Here is a 20,769-nt window from a genome sequence, read left to right on the forward strand (position 1 = left end):
TCTCGGCCCGAGGGTTAAGGAATTGACAGAAAGACCTAAACCATTTACTTTATATCATTGAAAGATTTTGATGGGAATCACTAATCTAGCATACTACTCTTTCATCTTCTCTTTGTCAAACTTATAAGTGGACACTACGCCTTGTGAGTCATCCCCTTCGACTTCGTAAATGACAAGACTGTTGGCGAGGAGGAGAGATTCTTGGTCTCTTAGGACACGTCTTCAAATGTCTATTTAGATGTGTTATAGATCCTCTTGGAATCTTATTGTATAACCATTTGCAATGATTACACTTTATCTTCGTCACATCGTTAACTGTTATTTCTTCAAAGTCATCCCACACTGCTGATCTCTTCTTCTTCCCTTTGCTTGCAGTTGACATGTCTCCCTTTACAATTAGAAGAGATGTGGCTGATGCACCCATTCCGAGGGTATTTAAAATTCTCGATATGATATACGACTATATCTAGACGGCTAGACTGCTAGACGGGCATACTTAACTGTCTAAATCAGTCACTCATTCAAGGTTGGATAGATTGTAATGCCTTCATTTTTCAATTTAAATGCTACTCCGAAATTCCGGCAGCATCTTCCTTTATCTCTCCAGAATATATTAATCTTGTATTTGATTCCCATGTTAATCACATGAAATATATACAGCAAAAAAAGAGACGAAACCAGAACAAGCATATGCATTTAACTTGGAATAAATGAAGATATTACAATTTATCTAACCCTGAACTGTCCAAAAAGGGACAATTTGAGAATTTCTATGCAACCAAGAACACATTGAATTTATGTTTGGTAACATATAAATCCTCAAATGGGCAACTGATTATCCTATACTACAACTAGAACAATAAAAATAATTAATATTTATACAAATAAAAGGGCAGGCTGAAAGGATAACTATTAAAAATATTTATAAAAATAAAAGATATCAAATAACCAATAGGTATAAACATAAATTAAAACTAGCTAACAAAAATAAAAAATATTGCGTCTCTCTTTTAGACTTAACGGGCGGATTTATTATTTCCACGCTAAGACCCTTGGGTCGACGTGAAAGAGAGCTCCAAAGGAGCTACTGTCAGAGAGTACGGCTAGAGGTGTTATCTATTCTACCAAACGAGCTGTTGAGAGCTTGGAATTGAATGAGAATATAATGGACCCTATTGTTTCCACATATCTAATCAACTCGTTCTAGCATTTGTGTTTTATGCTTGCATTGTATGGTATTTGAATGATATGGACTCATTTTGGATATAATTGCATCACTTGTGGCCGATAAGGAAAAATATTTTCTTCTAAACAATGGAAAACTATAATGCATTTTTTCCTATAATGTTTTGAGTTCTAAGTGGGTAATGTGTTTTTAACAAAGTTTTAACAAAAAATTTCAACATTTTCCTAAAGTTTCCCCAATCTTTCCCTCAAACTACAATAAATTATGCCATAACTATGATATTTCCCGACTTCCCCACAATATTTCCTAAATTTTCTATGAACTGTTGTGCCAACTGCCAAACACCCACAACTAACATGATGTTAAGAGAAAACACAATGCACAAGCTACCATAGGAAGATGTTATAACCTACCCAATATTGAATTATTGATATAGCTAGTTGAAACAATAAAATACAGATTTCTTTAACATAAAGCATACAGATTTCTTTAACATAAATCAATTCACAAACCAACAATATGCTCTTAACAATAAAATACGCCCAAATCATACAGATTTCTTTAACATAAATCAAATTAATCAATTCATACATGATACAACAAAAGGGCAGGGGCTTACTAGACTGGCTTAGGGCGACCAGACTGACAGAGCAGTGGTAGGGCCGCAGGGGCCACCGAGTAGTGGCAGAGTCACAGGGGCGACCGTTCTGGGCGAGCTGCAGGGGCAACCGGACTAACAGAGAGGGAGGAAGACGGGTCGTGTGTCGGTGCGGCCGTGTAGGTAAGGGAGGACAAGGGAGAGAGTAGAGAGAGAGAGGGAGGAGCTTCGCCGACCGGACTGACGGAGAGGGAGGAAGACGGCCATGCGTCGGTGTGGCCGTGCGGGTAAGGGAGGATGAGGGAGAGTCAGAGAGTAGAGATAGAGAGGGAGGGAGGAGCTTCGCCAGCCGGACTAATAGAGAGGGAGGAAGAGAGGGTTAGGGTCTAGGGTTCATGCAGGCACCGGGTGGGATGTTTTTTGAAAAGGGATGGGGTAGGGTTTTTTTTAAAGGGTATATATACCCTATACCGAGTCGAGAGAGTTCGAGCAGTATTCGAGTCGAGCTGGGGCAAGATCGAACTCGGCTCGAACTCGTTTCGAGCTCCAAAAATCAGCTCGACTTAGTTCAAACTCATCTTCGATTCAAGTCGAGTCGAGCTTTTTCGAGTCAAGTCGAACAAGCTACCAAGCTAACTCTGCTCGTGTACAGCTCTAAGATGGACTATAAAATGGTCTCCCATCTCGAATACCTTTTGTCGCCGATGCTTGTTCCCTTGCTCCTTGTACTTCTCATTTGAGGCATGTAACTTGGTTTTCACTTCCATATAAATGTCCATGATACTTTCTACAATATGTTCTACTACAATGCTCATGCTTAGGAGCTTGGGTAGAGAGACCAAGTCAAGTGATTGACCATATTCAGCTCAATTCCACGTCCAAATCAAATGCGAGAGAGTGCAACGTGGGAAGATACACCTCAAAACATGTAAAGAATGATATTTTGCATTGGACGAAAATGGCCAACTTGTAAAAATGCCTACTCCACAGACACAAATCGGCTACTAAACTCTACGTGAGTCTCTCTCGATATTTAGTGGGCTTCTCTCATTACTAGTAATATGTTTTATTGTGTATTTATAACTCGAATAGGCTATCTATGGTCGATGACTAGACATATCAATAGTCACCGGATTCATATGGGCGGCTACTAGGGAGTGGAGAACGTGTCACGGATATATTCCTAGCATGGTTGGGCTAAAAGAAGGTGGATCGTAAATTGATCATAACTTTTGATCCGGTATCGTTATCGTTACGCGACGCACAACTTATCCATCTTTATTGAAACAGACCATCCGAGGTGAACCGACCCATTTAATCACACCAAGGTTGGGGTTTTAGGGAAAAAATAGGGTTGTACATCGAGCCGAGTTGAGTTGAGGTGGGCCAAGCTTGGGTCAACTTGTCCATGCTATACTCGAGTTCGAGCTCGAGCTCGCCCTTGAGCTTAATATTGAAGCTTGGCTTGTTTGCCAAAGTTGTCGAGTTGAGTTCGAGTCAAGCTAGTGGTTCGAGTTGAGTCGAGTCGAGCTTGTTCATATGTCGGCGACCAGTAGGCAGTGGTGTCTAGCCATATGGGCAGCGGCGTGCTGGGTGGGGTAAGGGAAAGAAAGAGAGGGAGGGAATGGTCAGGTAGGGTTTTTTAACTTTTTAACTTTTAACTCTTTATACATATATATATATATATATATATATATATATATATATATATATATATATATGTATGTATGTATGTATATATAATCACATAAGTGATGGTATAATCTTGTATGCCAAGTCGAGCTCGAGTTCTAGCTTTGAGTCGAGTTCGAGTCAAGTTGAAATGCACCATGCTCGAACTCGGTTCGAACTTAACTCAAGCTTTAGAAAATGAGCTTGACTCTCCCCGAGTAGGCCTTTCAAGCCAAGTCAATTTGAGCTGACTCGAGCCGAGTTGAGCGAGCTCGACTTGTGTACAGCCCTATATATGTAGTATTTTCTATTATTTTCTTTTATTTCTTCTTCTTTTTTTATTTTCCTTTGCACTTTTGGTCTTTATTGTCCTCATCGAAGACATCCAAAATTGGCTTAAATTCATCGTTGTTTTATTTGTTCAGGCCTGAAAAGCAATTGTTGAGGTTTTAACTCTACCACAAAAATAACTTTTCAAACATTCCCCATTCTTTGTTTCTTTTTAATCCGATCCTTTCTCCCTCCTTTCCTTCTTCCTCCATCTCTTCCTTCAAAGTTAAAAGATTCAAACTCAGCTTTGAACCGAGTCGAATTGAGCTTCGAGTCGAGTCAAGCGAACTAATTGAGCTAGCTCGGTGCGTGTACACCCCTAATCAACCCATTAGTCACCAGAATCATATGGGCTACTGGGGAGTTAGCAATGATCTTCTTAAGATCGATTTGTCTTGAAGTGGTCCAGGGAGTATATATATTATAGCAATCGCGCTTGGAGTAGAGGGAGTATATATTATAGCAATCGCGCTTGGAGTATAAATGAAAGGAGTGGAATGAAGTGTCACTTCCGAAAACATGGGTATTGAATATCGTAAAATTGGTGGGTCCCTAATTTTGAAGAAATTCTGTTAAGGTGATGGATCTTGGTAGTGTCTCTACATGAGTTTCGGGTGACCAAACATGAATTAGTACCATAAGCACTTTGATAGAGAAAGAAGTGAAAAAAGCAATCAGTAGAAAGATTTAGCGGCCCTTGCTAAATTATGTGGTTAATGAGATTTGTGAATCGGTGAATCAACGGAATAGATAATAGCATAAAAACAGATCCAAGTGACGTATATAGGAAAAACTGATATGCTGCCTTGCTTTACATCCACACGATTTATCATATAGCGACTATTTGCGACATCCAATCCTGAAAGTGATGTAAAACGTATTGCGGATTACTTACATTGATTTGTGCACCACTATCCAAAATCATGGAATTACGCGTCCACAAAGAGGGTCACTACCCAAAGCGCATTATGTCCAAGATAAAATATATTAATTGTTGAGCTCAAAATCTAAACCACCCTCCACTCAATGCTGAGAACTCGAAATGAACTCTAGTCCTGCACAAAATGGTGAGCAAAGGAGACCCTGGCTTAAATAGGAAACCCTTCGATGCCTAAGTCAGGATAGGGAATTTGGGTCTAAGTTGCATAATGTAGAGAGAGGGTGTAAGATATCGCGTACCTGTTGCAATGGGGTCCCTTGGTATTTATTCCTAGGGTTTAAAAGGATCATGTCCGTCAATCTTGGCATGATTTACTCAATCAAGTGGTTGTGGCTATCATGGAGATACTCTCCACTATCTTTGGATCGTGTATGCATCATGTCTTAATGGAGCGTATCCCCGGGCGTGATCTTCTACCACGTCCATAGTTGGACTGGTTTCCCAGCTTGGTACTTCGAGCCCACAATTAGAATGCCTTCATCCAGACTCGGACTCATCCTATCTGAGTCTATGACTAGGCTTCTGCAGTCGGAGTTCGTAGTCGGGGTATCGGGATCGGAGTTTGTCGGATGTGCTTATCCCTGGCCTCAGTCCTCGGCCTCTGGGTCGGAAGTAAGTTCTCCTCGGCTAATTCATAGGTGTGGGTCTTCGGATGAGGATTCCCGCTTGGAGTCATGACTTATCAAGGGAGAGCTCGGATCAGCCAAACCTCTGTAACTTAAGGGTCTACCCGGAGTGATGTTTTCATTCCGAGTTCCGAGCCTTCGCTAATCACCCTGATTTGTCTGGGTCGGATTTCCCCATAACAGAAGCCCCCTACTCTCTTGGTCCGACCTTAGACCTGGAGAGTAAATGCCTAGGGAAATGAAAGGATGCCTTTACGCCTCCACTCATGATGATGGTCGGGATAAGTAGAGTGCAATCACTGCGACGATTACACTTTGGGGGTTGTGTGCAGTACGACGTCTGCGACCCTTCGACTCTTGACCTTTGGGCAAGAGAGGCGTGGCGGCGGTTACGATTTGTAATCAATAGGTTAGAAGAAACAATGACACACGTCTATAGAAAGGCGATGGCAGCCTGCGCCATAAATAACATTTAATACTGATGGGGCTCAGACCTGGGAACGCAGACTCGAGCGTATTGCCTCCTTCCATATGTTGTTATAGCCCGTATCTAGGGCTATACATCGAGCCGAGTCGAGTCGAGTCGAGGTGGCCCAAGCTCGGCTTGACTCATCCATGCTATACTCGAGTTCGAGCTCGAGCTCAACATTAAAGCTTGGCTTGTTTGCCAAAGCTTTCGAGTTGAGTTCGAGTCGAGCTAGTGGTTTGAGTCGAGTTTACCTCAGAAAACCTCGTGCGGGTGTTGTTTGTGACTGTACATGTAGTGGACCACTACCATGGATGGCCCATGGGTTAGAAGTCACACTCGATTGGTGGCCGTATACTCTTCCACGTGGATGGTGGAAGATGGCTCTATCAGACCACTCTCATCATCATCGTTTCCCATCCTTTGAAATTGGAAGAGAGATCTAACTACACAAACCTACGAAATCCTGACCATTCATCTTGTCAGCCATGATGGGAAGGTACTCCAATATGATGGTGTAGGATCATTAGTATGATTTCTGGGTACCACTCATCCACAACAAGTTAAATAGATGAATGGTCTGATTCTCAAACACGCGTGTCTGATTACACGTGTAAAAGTGCCTGTCTATGGCTATCAACGGGCCTGCTCCCAGGCCATTGAAATATTGGCCAGAACTAGGGCCAGCTCTGCGGTGCAGGTGTGAAAGTTGGCCCATCCCATTGCACACGATGCAAATTTGGCATGTATGCCACAAATATCATCTTCAATCTATGCTCGTGCAAATCACCCTAGTACTTTCTTAATAAGAGCCATCCACCTGGAAAAGAAGTAGAAGAAGAAGATTTCAAAAACCCACATCAGAGAAATCAATAAATCATGGAATTTGAATCCAAACAGCAACATCACTGGCAGCGTGCTGGTCTTCTTGCTCGAAAAGATTGGTGGTGGTGGTGGTCCGGTGGATTGTTGGTTGGACTCCAAGGCGGGTAGAGAAAGAGAAGAAGAAAGGGAAAGGGGCCAGGGGTTGGGTCATGCGGGCAGCGTGTTGTTTTGTTTTTTATTTTTATTTTTAAGTAAAAGTTTTATATAGACAGCTGTGACTCTTCGGATTTTGACCTCTAAACGGAGGACACGTGGCGACGGTTATGATTCGTAATCGACAGTGCAGAGGAAACGATGCCACGAGCTCATAGAAAGGCGAGTGGTTACTTACGCCATAAATAGCTTTTAATGCCAATGAGACTCGGACCTAGTAACACAGACCCGAGCTTATCAACTCCCTCCACGTGTCCCTTGGTGACAGCGCCAAGCCACTTTGGGGACAGTTGTCTATAATGATGACGTTGAGCGATGAAAGGGTTATATAAACCCCTTTCGCTCTCATTCTCATTCCCCTTCTCCGGCATTCTAGCTACCTTGCTTCTTATTCCCTTTCTCTTTTCGAATCGCATCTACTGAAAAGTGGTTTTTTCTTGCCGGATAAAGGGTTTTCGATAGTCAGAGAAAGTATTTCGCTCGGAGGAAGCTGCCGGAGTAGAGAAACTTTCTGCCGGAGTGAATCGTCTTTAGCGCTGTGAGTCTTCTACTATTTAGAATTTTTCTTTTTCAATGTTGAGCAACTCTGATGAAGTTGAGGAGGTCCGAGGAGTGGAGGCTGACTCTGAACCAGGGACCATCGACTCAGGGCCCAGGGACTCTAAAGGTCCCTTTGAGGCCATACCGCTCAACCCCTCGACCCAGAGAACTGCGAGTATGAGGACCAAAAGCTGAAGCAAGAGGCCGAAGAGGGCACTTAGAAATCCTGCAGGACAGTCGAAGGTAGGCCCATCGGGAGGCAAACTAAAGCCATTGGTCCCCGAGGGCTCGATTCTGGTCGAGTTCGAGATGGCCCGGATTCGCGAAGACTACCAGATTCCAGACTCGGTGCACATCCGAGCTCCTTCTCCCACTGATCAAGCGGGCCTTCCTTCTGAGGGGGAGATCGCTATATTCACTGGTGCCCTTCAGTGTGGGCTCCAACTTCCCATCCATCCGTTTGTACTCGAGTTTACTACATAGCTGAAAGTGGCCTCAGGCCAGCTGGTCCCGAATGCCTGGTGAACTCCACATTCATCATCTAGCATCAGGTGAAGAATCAAAGGCTGAAACTGCATGAGTTCTTATATTTGTACATGGCTAAGTACGACAGGAACGAGCCGTCCTGGTATTACTTCTCTGTTAGATCCCCATGTATCCTGGGTTTTGGGCCTCGGGACAGTGGGAGGCCCCAGCCTCTGAGCTGGGCAGACTACGGGCCTGGGTCCCTACCAAGTTCGCCAACCTAGGTCGGGTACTTTTCATTTCGTCGCACTCTGTATGTCTGACTTGTCTTTTGTGTTCTAACTGGTGCTTTGCTTCTGCCTATAGCTCAACCGAAAGGGGCTCCTGATCTTAATCCTCTCCAGTGGAACCAGGTAGCCAGACCCACAGTGCTCGCTGAAGACCAACGCGCTTGGTTTGAACTCATTAAAGGGGAGAACCTAGTGTCTTCTAGTTTCTGTAGACTCCAACCCACTCTCTTCGCTCTAGGTAAGTGGGGTAAAGGTCCTCGAAGACTCTGTTGTTCTTCTGTGGATTTTGCTTAGGCGTATTTTACTTTTTTTTTTTTTTGGGTAGGAATGGAAGCAGGTGGCTCAAAACAGAAGAGGCCGGTGGTACCGTGCCCTCCGATGAACGTTGTCCTTGCTAGTGAGTCAAGGACCAAGGTGACACCGAAGAAGAGGAAAACTTTCGAAGCCGAGCCTGCCCAAGTTGAAGCTGCCCTCGCTCCAGCCGAAGCAGAGCCCGTCCCAACCCCGACCCCTGCCCCTGAAGTGCAAACCCCAGAGGCCCTCGCTGGAGCCAAGCCTATCACCATCTTGACTCCGACTCTAGAGGGGCAAGCCTCCGAGTTTCTACCCCCGCTCCCTATTGGCCCCCTGGGATAGGGGAAGTTGTCGGGGAGATTCCCGATGCTAATGCCCCTACCCGTTCCACAGCTTGCCTGACTGCTGCCGAGATTGACTTCTTGGCAGGTAGAACTGACACCCTGGTTGGATACACTACCTCGCCTGAGGCTGCGGCTCAAGCCTCTGAGGCTAGCAGAGTCGGACGAGCTGCCGACCCTACTCCTCTAAAGGTCTTCCCTTCTAGTTACCACATGGCTTTGCTGAATGATTGGGTAGCCAAGCATGTACCCGAGTTGAGCATAGCTAGCACCCTTTCCCACAACTACACCAAGTTCATGAACGACTATGCAGCGGTCTGCTACCAGTCGCTGCCAATGATGGTGGAGGTTATGGAAAGGTTCAACTCGAGGCAGAGAGGGCTGAGCTCGAGACAGAGAAGGGCGAGCTCGGAAGGCTTCTAGAGGCTTCAGTTGCCGAATGGGAAGAGCTAAAGAGGGTTGTGGATGAGGGTTGAGCGAGGGAGCTGGTGCTCCAAGGTGAAGTCAATGAACTCCAAGCTTGCTTGGATGTGGGCGACCTTGAAGTCGTACACCTGTAGGAGGTCGTTGGCCGCTTAGAGGCCTCCGTTGAACACATAGAGGGGGAAAGTGCGCAACTCTTGGATGATGTCAGGAGGGTGAAGCGTGAGGCTGTCGAGGGGTTGACCGAGCAGAGGGCTATTCTTGAGGCATGGGCTATTGTGGAGCTAGAGAAGAGTTCGAGGCTTTGACGGCTTCACAGGCTATTGTGGCTGTGGCGGAGTATAAGGAGTCATTGGAGAGAGTTAGAGAGTTGGATAAGTTGTACCTTTACTGCTACAACACTGGTTTCGATGCCTGCCTCGCCGAGGTCCGAGAACTCTACCCCAACATCAACCTTGATGCCGTTAGGGACGAGGCAGAGGATGCTGAACCAGCTGCGACCAAGGAGCCTGAGAAGGCCCCTGTTGTTACTGAGGCCAACCTTAACGCTCAGCCCCCTAACTCGGCGGTTGGTCCCTCTACTTGGAGGGAATGAGATGCTTTTCTTTTCTTTCTTTTTACATGGGATGTTTGTGGATGGATGAAGATTTTTAACAATTTAACCCTCGGTCGAGGGCATAATTTCGTGTTGATTACTGCATGATGATTTGTTGATGTTGAGAGCTGACCCCTTAAGGGGTCAACTCTCCACGAATGGTGTGTGAACATATGATGAGCTGACCCCTCTTTTAAAGGATTAGTTCACCTACGGGTTTCGTCTGTATACGAGAGATGACCTTTTTGTAGTTTTTCGTGGATTAACGAGCCAACCCCTTCTTTAAGGGATCGGTCCGTTGAGTTCACCTCTGCTTACGAGAGGTGACTCTTTCATTTGTAGATAGACTGAGCAGACATACTGTAGAAGAAATGATGCTTTTATTAAGAGTCATGGTAGGCAAGTAGATCTGAACTGTACATTTGAGGGCCTAAAATGGCCAGTAGTTCTTTATGAATAGTAGATCTTCAAGTGCTTGGCATTTCAGGGGTGAGGGAACAGACGCCCTTTGAGATCTTCTAGATGGTAGGAGCTCGGCCTCTTTGATCTGGCCACATAATAAGGTCCTTCCCAGTTCGGTCCGAGCATCCCAATTTTGTTGTATTTTGGAAGACGCAGCGGAGAACCAAGTCCCCTAGATGAAATCACCTTGTCTTTACCCTGGAATTGTAGAATCGTACCACTTGCTGATGTCGAGCTTCAGTCGAGTCTCTTAAATTCACCTTGCATCATAAACACGATTAAAATAGAGCACTAACCAGTATCATGCTCCTAAAATCAGGTAATAACTAGGGTCTAATATGCAATATTCGACCCTCAACAATAATGAAAATGGGGTCACCCTGGTAGATGACTGAGCTATAGTCCTGTAGGCCCAATGGATAAATGGGAGCTCCTCGGCCCAATTACCTTTCGCTTTTTCTAAATTCATCTTGAGGTGATGCTTGATGACCTTGTTCACGGCTTCTACCTACCCATTGGACTGTGGGTGACGAGGTGAGGAGTATGCATTTGAAATGCCGAGCCCCCTACACATGCCTCAAAATCTGTCATTATCGAACTGCTTCTTATTGTCAGAGATAATGGTGTGTGGGATTCCGAATTGATAGATGATGTTTTTTCAAACGAAGTCAGTCACCTTTTGCTCTGTAATCTTCACTACGGGTTTGGCCTTGGCCCACTTGGTGAAGTAGTCGACTACTACAATAGCGAACTTAACCTGTCCTTTACCAATGGGCAGAGGTCCGATGATGTCGATCCCCCACTGAGCAAACGGCTTCGGCCCGCTCATAGGGGTCATCTCCTCTGCAGGCTACCTTGGCACGGCAGCGAACCTCTGACATTTATCATACCTCCGAACATAGTTTTTGGAGTCTTCTCGAAGGGTCAGCCAGAAATACCCCTGACGAAGTATCTTCAGAGCTAAGGCACGGCCACCGAAGTGATTTCCACAGATTTCCTCATGAGTCTCTTGGATCACGTAGTCTGCTTCGTCAGGTCGGGGGCACCTGAGGTAAGGTTGTGAATGCCCCTTCTTGTATAAGATCCAGTCCAAGACTATGTATCATGCAGCTCTAACCTTCAGACGTCGGGCCTCTAGTCTGTCTTGGGGGACCTCACCTGATGTGAGGTAGTTGTAGATCGGGTCCATCCAACTCGAAGTGGTCTCCACTAGATTGACCATTTCTTAATTAGCTCGGTTGATGCTCAGACCATCTAAAAATTCCACAGGAATGATCCTGGGAATCTTTCCTTCCGTAGTCGAAGTGAGCTTTGCGAGGGCGTCGGCCCAAGAGTTCTCCGTCCTCAGAAGCTTATTGACGATGTAGCTTTAGAACTTCTCTATCAACTTTCAGGCCTTGGCAAGATAAGCCATCATTTTAGTCCCTTGGCCTCGTACTCGGTGGAGATGTGGTTCACAACGAGTTGAGAATCGCATCATACCTCGAGAGACTGAACCCCCATACTAGCTGCCAATCCGAATCTAGCTAGCAAGGCCTCGTACTCTGCTTCATTGTTAGAAGCTTTGAAGCCGAGCCTGATAACGTATTGGATGGAGGTTGAATCGGGCGCGACCAGGACAATCCCTACCCCGACGCACTTGGAATTGGACGACCCATCCACATAAAGAATCCATCTGTTCTCTCCGTCTGATTTTGCATCTTGGATAAGCGGGAGAGCTGGCGGGCCTGTGGGAACTGCCTCCGCGCCCACGTCTGTCGTCTCTACATTCGGAGTAGTGAACTCTGCTATGAAATCGGCCACATCTTAGCCCTTGATTGCAGTTCTCGAACGATATTGGATGTTGAATTCCCTGAGTTTTATCACCCACATGGTCAATTGACTTGACACCTTAGGTTTTTGAAGGACTTGCCTGAGGGGGGAGTCAATCCGGACAACAATAGTATGCACCTGGAAGTACGGACGTAACCTCCACAGCGAGAAGACTAAGCTGAGTGCTAGTTTCTCCATACTCGGGTACTTGGCCTCAGCGGGTACCATTGCTTTGCTCACATAGTAAACGGGGTGCTACCTGCCCACCACGTCCCTAATAAGTGTAGAGCTGACGGCCACGGCAAAGACCGCCAGGTATGGGAATAGGGGCTCGCCCTATTCCGGCTTAAATAGTAGGGGTGGTGAGCCCAGGTACTATTTCAGCCGTTGGAATGCTTGTTCACACTCTGGGGTCCACTCAGCCTTCTTATGACCCTTTGACTATTGGAAGAAAGGGGGGCACTTATCCGTGGCTCTAGATATGAATCCGAGGTGTGCTCATGTAAGGCATTGCATTTCCTTTATGGTCCGAGGTGTGCTCATGTCAAGCAGCGCCTTGATCTTCTCGGGATTTGCCTCAATGCCCCTCTGGCTGACTTGAAACCTGAGGAATTTATCAGAACTGACTCCAAAGGCGCACTTAGCGGGGTTCAACTTCATACGGTACTCCCGAAGAATCGAGAAAGTTTTGCTAAGGTCTGCAATGTGGTTGGATGCCTTAACTCTCTTCACCAGTATGTCGTCAACATAAACCTCCATGGTCCGACCGATTTGCTTGGTAAACATCTAGTTCATAAGCCTCTGATATATTGCCCTGGCGATCTTCCAGCCAAAGGGCATGACCCGGTAACAGTAGAGACCTTTATCTATGACGAAGGTCATCTTCTACCTATCTGGAGGATGCATTGCGATTGATTGTACCTGGAGTAAGCATCCAGGAGGATAGCAGTTTATGTCCGGCTGTGCTGTCCACCAGTTGATCGATCTAAGGTAGGGGGAAGCTGTCCTTGGGGTAGGCCTTGTTTAGGTCTGAGTAGTCTACACAGACTCGCCACTTCCTGTTGGCTTTCTTCACAAGGACCACATTTGCGATCTAGTCTGGATAATGCACTTCCTCGATGAATCGACGCTGAGGAGCTTTGACACTTCATCTACCATGACTGAGTACCTTTCAGGGTCAAATGCCCTCCTCTTTTGCTTCACTAGTCTATGATCTGGGTCTACATTCAGCCTGTGGACCATAACATCGGGAGAGATGCCTGGCATGTCTTCATGTGACCAGGCGAAGACGTCTTTGTACTGCTGTAAGAAAGACAACATCTAAGATCGCTGCTTGGAATTCAGCAACGACCCGAGCAGAACCGTTCTACTTGGGTCGGCTTCCTTGAGTGGGACAAGCACTAAGTCCTCCGTAGAGGAATCTTCTGTAGGAGCTCTGGGATTGAGGACATTGATAGTGAGGGTCTGCTTCGAACCCTTTCTCACCACCACAAAGTAACACCTCTGGGCTTCGCGCTGATCTCCTTGGAGATATCTAACTCCCCTCACGACAGGAAACTTCATCATGAGGTGATAAGTGGACACGATGCCCTCATTGCATTAAGGGAAGGTCGGCCCAATATAACATTGTGCACTGACGGGACGTTCATAACGAGGAAGTCGACTAGAAGTGTGACCTGATGATGCCCTTCCCCTACTGTCACGGGGAGGGAGATGACTCCCTTGGAGATAACCTTATTTTTGACACAGCCGTGTAGGGGGTCTTCATAAGTCGGAATCATGACCTGTCGATCCTCATTCTTTTGAATGCCTCAGAGTAGATGATGTCGACTAAGCTACCAGTGTCGACCAATATACGATAGACCTTATGGTTAGCTATAGTCATCGCCACCACTAAGGCATCGTCGTGCGGATGTTGAATTCCGTGCACGTCATCCTCTGTAAAGGTCAGGCTGCAGGGGCTCACTCAGAGTTCTTTCCTCAGCCTTTCGGTTAGGTGGACATAAAGCTTGGGGTCTGAGCTCCGATAGTAGGCTTTGCGAGCCCTATTTGAGTCACCTTCACCAAATGAACCGCCATAGATGGTGTAGATCTCAGCAGGCTCTTCTGCAGTCTTGCTTGGCTGATCTTCTCTCTGAGCCTACTTCTCTTCCTTAGTGCATCGTCACAGATGGCCCTTACAGATGAGGGCATCAATCTCATCCTTGAGATCCACATAATCGCTCGTATTGTGACCATGGTCACGGTGGAAACGACAGTACTTGCACTTGTCTTGTTGTCCTAAATCGGCCTTCATCCAAACTGGCCACTGTAGGAGTTTTTGATCCCTGATGTCTAACAGGATCTGTTCCAGAGATGTGTTGAGGGGGGTGTGGGAGTGAAACTTGCTCTTAGGCCTCCTGCTCGGTTGGCGATCGTGAGAGGCTCGATCGTCTGACTTCTTGCTGGATGACTGGGGCTCTTCGTTCCTTGGTTTCCTCTCCTTGGACAACTGCTCGACAACTTGGAAATTCTTATGGGAGTTGGAGAACTCCTCAACATTAGTGTATTTCTGAGCTCGGGCAAAGTAGTCGACGGATTCTTCTTAATTGAGAAGAACTTCCCCTCTTTGAGTCCACTGAACATGGCAGAAAGTGTCATCTTATCGTCGTAGTCGTCCACTAACAGCGCCTCTTCATTGAAGTGGCCGATGAAGTCCTTCAATAACTCCTTGTTCCCCTACTTGATGGTGAACAGATGAATAGTCAGCTTCTGACTTTTCTTATCAGAGATGAACTCGGTAACGAGTAATCTGCTGAGTTTCGCAAAGGAGCCAATTGACTTTAGCCTAAGTCACCGATACCAACTCCGAGCAGACTCGGAGAGGGTTATCGAGAAAGCCCTGCACATCATTGCATCCGTAGCCGACTGGATCTGCATCCACTATCGGTAGGACTCTACATGTTCTGACGGGTCTCTATACCTAGAGTATTGGATGACGGGAGGTATCCTGAACCTTTGCGGCATCACCTCATCCATGATTCTGAGGTGAAGGGAGGCTCAGTCTTTTCTATCATTGCCTGGACTGCAGTCGGGATAGACTCATGCAGCTGGTTCTTTTGCAATGTCTTAATCTGTTCACGGAGTTCCTCAAGCTGAGTATCATGCCCCAAACTCAGAAACCGAGCTCATAAAATTTTTGATCTCCAAATCCAGCGCTCTGCCTCGTTTTCTCCTCTCCAGCTGGTGGCAGAGGTCGGTGGGGGGCCAGAGCTGAAGTTGCGGACGCATAGGATGGCTCCACATCCCGAGTAGGTTTCGGGACTTGGGCGGACCTATTATAGGACACTGCATTTTGCGTAGGGTTGGGAGCTCGTGCGAACTGTGCTTGGGACCCCTTGACCCGAGAACTGACTTGCTGCGGTCATTCCTTGGGTGCCAGGGTGGCTTTCACAATGTTAAGAGGTGGCTACTGGTTTTGTTGCGCTTTCATTCAGTTAATTTCGTCCCTCAGCATTTAGACTTTGTTTTGAACGCTTTGTACTTTCCTCGGCTCCGAGTTCACTGGGATGACCCTATCAGAGCCGATTCGGTATGTAACTGCGAAGAGATTGATGTTATCTGCTAGATTTGGGCTCCACTATTGTAACCTTCTTCTTTCCTCTCGCCATTTCTGATAAAATATTTTAACCTTTTGTTTGAATTTCCAAAGATGACACTAAAAAAATGTTGAGGTCGAAATCTAGACCACCCTCCACTTAATGCTGCAATCCTCAAACGGACCTTGGTCCTACACAGAAAGGTGAGTAAAGGAGACCCTGACTTAAGCAGGGGACCTTAAGATGCCTAAGTCAGGCTAGGGAATCTGGGTCTAAGTCGCGTAATGTAGGGAGAGGGTGTGAGATATTGCGTACCTGTTGTAATGGGGTCCCCTGGTATTTATACCCGTGGGTCAGGTGGATCGTGTCCATCAATCTCCGCATGATCTACTCAATCAGGCGGATACGGCAATCGTGGAGATACTCCACAATCTTTAGATCGTGTAGCGCATTATGTCTTAATGGAGTGTATCTCCTGGCGTGATCTTCGGTCATGTCCACATTTAGACTGGTTTCCCAGCTCAGTACTCGGAGTATCTTCATCCGGGCTCGGACCTCGTCCTATCCAAGTCCGCGACTAAGTACCTGTAGTCGGAATTCATAGTCGAGTCATCGGAGTCAGAGTCTGTTAGGAGTATCTTCATCCGGGCTCGGACCTCGTCCTATCCAAGTCCGCGACTAAGTACCTGTACATAGTCGAGTCATCGGAGTCAGAGTCTGTTAGGCATGCTTATTCAGGACTTAGCTCTCTGCCTCTAGGTCGAGGATGAGTCGGTCGATCTGGGACTGTAGCTTTTTGGATGAAGACGAGAATGAGGACGAGAGCTCGGCTCGGCCAACTTTCTTTGGATGAGGATGAGGGCTCCGCTCGGCCAACCTTCCTCAGATGAGGATGAGGACGAGGACAAGGACGAGTACCTGTAGTTGAAATTCATAGTCGAGTCATCAGGGTCAGAGTCTGTTAAGTGTGCTTATTCAAGGCTTAGCTCTCGGCCTCTAGGTCGAGGATGAGTCGGTTAATCCGAGACCATAACTTATTGGATGAGACGAGGATGGGGATGAGAGCTCGGCTTGACCGTCCTTCTTCAGATGACGAGGACGAGGATGAGAGCCTGGCTCTGCCAACCTTCTTCAGATGAGGATGAGGACGAGGACAAGAGTCCATCTTGGCCATCCTTCTTCGGATGAGGATGAGGACGAGGGCAAGAGCTCGTCTTACCCGGCTTAGGGTCATAGTCCAGATGGCTTGGGCCAACCCTGTTTCACCCTGTCCAGATTTCCCCATAACATTAACAACCTAACATTGACATTAACTATAACGAAAAATCGCATTAACATTAACATTACTTTAACAATGTAACATTTAAAATCACATAATTGTAAATGATAACTTACAATAACATTAAGTCATTTACTATCTAAATTCTAACATTAATATATAAATCACTTACTAATCTAAAATTTATGTCATGGGAAGACACCGATTAAGCAAAATCATGTTAGGTGGACCATGGAATTGTAATGAATGGACCATTCACTTGTACACATATATATACATAACTAGAGTGTCAGGTATAGATGGTGTATATGGATGGACGGCATAGATAAAATGCATGCATCAATGCGGGGTCCACAAGTGTAGTGGATTTCAAAATCCACAGAAATCCTGCATGAGACCAAATCCAATTTCATGGGACTAAATGCAATTCCATCCACCTAATCCCGGCCTTTCTCATCCTCTCCAGATAATGGATGGATTTGCATTGGAACCAAATGCAATTCTATCCCGGCTAATCTCATCGATCCTGCGCCAAACGTCCCCTAAACAGGTTGGATCTCAAATATACTGGTGTGCCCTGGGAGTGTTTCAATGATGGCTTCACTGTTCCTCTTGTTTTTCGGTGGTGGGTACCACTTGAACTTTGGATCTTCCTGATTCATTGGCTCACGCCGTAAAATGATCTCTCCAAGTGGATGGATGGTGTGGATACAACACATATGGTTGGCCCAAAGAACGTGGTGAGGTCACTTCATTAGCGAGAATAGCTACTTTCGGGTTCAGTAGCTAATTGTCCTATTCCACAGAGCTCTGTAGTGGATCTAGCCTGAAATGCGTTGCTGAACATGCACTATTAATGGTTATGATGGGTGGGTTACACTGACCCGGTAAGCAGAAGGCCCACCCAAGCAATCAAAGCATCAACAATGTGAGATAGCTGGATGCATTTATGATTTGACGCACTACCAACGGAATGTCTCCAGCATATGATGATATGCACATTTTCCACGGTCTTTATCAATTGGTAAAACAGCAACTTTTATCTTTTAAAAATCCGTATTGTGCACAAATAAAAGTGTGGGCCCACCTTGATGTACGTGTCTTGTATCCACTCTATACAGCTATTTGGCCCGCTCATTTTAGGGCAAGAGCCCAAAAAATGCAGCAAATCCAAATCTTAGGTGGACAACACCACAGAAAATAGGGGTGATTGAATGGCCACCGTTAAAAACTTCTGATATTTGCGTGGTTCCTTCATCCAGGTCTGTGCGAGCTTATCAACAGCGTGGTTCCTTCATCCAGGTCTGTGCGAGCTTATCAACAGCGTGGATAGTAAATAAATACTCAGGTGGCCTCAACGAGTTTTTAATAGTGGCCATTCAATCAGCACTCTTTCTTGTGGTGTGGTCCACATAACATTTGTGTCTACTTGATTTTCTGGATCATGCTCTAAAATGAGCTGTCAAATATGATAGACGTCACAGATATAACGCATATGCATCACAGTGGGTGGATCCTTTACTGTGGAGCCACCGGGATGCATGTGCCTTATATCTGTGACGTATTTTTTCAAAGGTTCACATCCAGCTCCTTAAATTAATGGTTAGGGTTAGCCCTTTCATCCTGACCATCTATTCATGCATGGCTGTTCGGTCATCGGCAATTCCAAACAGGGATCAGAGGATGGCCGGTTGTGATTGTCCCATCAGTATCGAGGTCAATTTGGTCATTTCATAAATATACACACATTGGAAAATCAATAACTTTCTACAATTTGAATGAATTCCCAGACGGGCGAAAATTACCAAAATCATCAACGAACGAAAAAATTAAAAAAATTAGAAATCCAGAGAAGATGTCCTGTCATAAAACTACGACGGCCTTCTCCTTCGAAACAATCGGAGCCGCACGTGCAATCAACGGCTCGTAATGATCCGCACCGGCACCGCACCAACCTGCAAGCAAGAACCGAATTTTGGTTTACAGTCGTCTATTATTCTTCTCGACTTTTGCCAATTTCACACGCGTGCGGGAACCAAAGACATCCACACGTGGGCTCATGTATACAAGTCTGACACGTGTGATACACACAGGTCGCACGCGTGTTTCACTTTGCACGTGTGCCCACGTTTGTATGTGTACGGCTTTACACGAACACAAAAGTTCAAGGCGTAGTAGTTAGTACGCACCCGTGCCTCTCATGAAGAGGAAAATTGGGGGGCCTGTGATCTGGCCACGTGGCTGATGTGGCAGAAAAAAGAGCATGGCCTCCTCATCCAACGTTGCATCAGAACCATGTACTTGAACCTGGGCCACCCAATAAATAAATAAAGAAATAAATAAAAGGAGATTTCTGCGGGAGTACTAATTCAGATTATCCTGAACGACTTGGTTGTTGGACGGTTTGGATTTGAAGATAGAATAAAAAGTCTAGAATTATTCCATGCATGTCTATGATAATATACCATATCCATAGTCTGGCAGAGTATGGAATAACTCTTTCTATACAGCATCGTATATCGTATTGGTATCGTACCACGAAAATCTCCCTCTGGAATTCGGTGGCGAGAGTTTCGATGGCGATATCGTCTCCAAAGGCAGCTGCTCTGCCGTTTCGGTTCTCGTCGACGGATAGAAGCCCTTCCTCCGTATAATGCAACGATACGATATCGTATTCGTCGTCCGTATTGCCCGTTATGGACATGTATTTCGCCCAGCTATCTCCGTTTTCCACCGAAATGCATCTCTCCTTATACACACTCTCTGCCGCGGCTACTCTATAATCGAGAATTTCCGCAAAATAAAGAGAGATAGTAAGAAACCGAATGTTTCAAACTGGAGAAAATTTTATATATATATATATATATATATATATATATATATATATATATATATAAAATGGAAATTCCAGATCGTAGAAACAAGGAAATATTTCATTTTTCTGAAAAATAGAAAATACCAAAACGCAAAAGCAGATGAAAATGGATAACCAGAACCGAAAAAAAAGAAAGATGAATATTTGATTTTTTTTTTGAGAAAAATAAAAAAAGCCCAAATCAGAAATTGCAAAACCTAGAACATAAAATCGGCGGATGAGCTTTTTCTTTACAGAAAATGTCGAATACCAGATGATAAAATCAGACCTGGATAGTCCCACACGAACCAGATCATTGATGGATGCATCGAGGTTCTCACGATCCCTCTTCCGGGCCAAAATCTTCATTTCCTGAACGAAATGGACGCCCCAACCCAGCTCCAAATCAGGTCGGTAGAGATTACGAATCGTGACATCGGTTTCTCCCTTGGGAAAGACTCCAGCATCATAATCCTCAGAAAATCTCTCAACCACGCGTCTCCTTAGATCTGAAGGAGACCCTTCAAACCTGAGAGCTCTGCTTGCAGAAGAGAAGAGGCAATTCCCATCGGCACCGACGTCTCCCCCATGAAAAAGAAGGAAAAGCTCTGCAATGGGCTTGGAAGGGTGCTTCCAGAAGACCCCACGAGAGGATAGAGTCTTTAAGACTCGCCTCTGCGAAGCTTGCAAGCCGGAGACGGTTTCCCAATCTTTAAGCTGCTCTTCGGGCGATCCGTCGTCGGTCTGGAAAGGAATTTCTTGGGATTTTGAAAGATTGGAGAGGGTTAGGGGAGAAAGAGGAGGGAGAGGGTCGAGGACAGAGCCTTCGAAGAGCTTTCCCATGGCGGAATTTGGAGGGAGAGAGAGGAGTGTGAGAAAATCGTTGCTCTGTTTTCACACCGAAGAAAATACTCTCTCTCGCTTGTTTTTGTAGGTGAGAAAATGACTGTATCGGGTTGGTGAGGCGTTTCAGGAGAGGAG

At 45.7% G+C, this 20,769-nt stretch overlaps 1 protein-coding gene across 1 annotated transcript; it reads right to left on the reverse strand.

Moving 5' to 3' along the window:
- Positions 1 to 18,645: 18,645 nt before the first annotated feature.
- LOC131233497 (uncharacterized) lies at positions 18,646 to 20,747 on the reverse strand. Its single transcript, XM_058230220.1, has 4 exons — positions 20,078 to 20,747; positions 19,471 to 19,711; positions 19,124 to 19,241; positions 18,646 to 18,889 (listed from the first exon to the last, which is right to left on the reverse strand). The coding sequence occupies exons 1-4, from the start codon at positions 20,629 to 20,631 to the stop codon at positions 18,798 to 18,800; spliced, it is 1,005 nt and encodes a 334-aa protein (XP_058086203.1). The 5' UTR covers positions 20,632 to 20,747; the 3' UTR covers positions 18,646 to 18,797.
- Positions 20,748 to 20,769: the final 22 nt, after the last annotated feature.

The sequence above is a fragment of the Magnolia sinica genome, chromosome 18, assembly GCF_029962835.1.
Source record: "Magnolia sinica isolate HGM2019 chromosome 18, MsV1, whole genome shotgun sequence".
Classification (NCBI taxonomy): domain Eukaryota; kingdom Viridiplantae; phylum Streptophyta; class Magnoliopsida; order Magnoliales; family Magnoliaceae; genus Magnolia; species Magnolia sinica.

Bases quoted from the DNA above. Each gene is read 5' to 3' on its own strand.
- LOC131233497 (XM_058230220.1), bottom strand. From the start codon at position 20,631: ATGGGAAAGCTCTTCGAAGGCTCTGTCCTCGACCCTCTCCCTCCTCTT. The intron at 19,712-20,077 runs GTCTGATTTTAT...TCTCGATTATAG, and splicing joins GTTCGTGTGGGACTATCCAG to AGTAGCCGCGGCAGAGAGTG. The intron at 18,890-19,123 runs GTGCGTACTAAC...TCTTGCTTGCAG, and splicing joins CCTCTTCATGAGAGGCACGG to GTTGGTGCGGTGCCGGTGCG.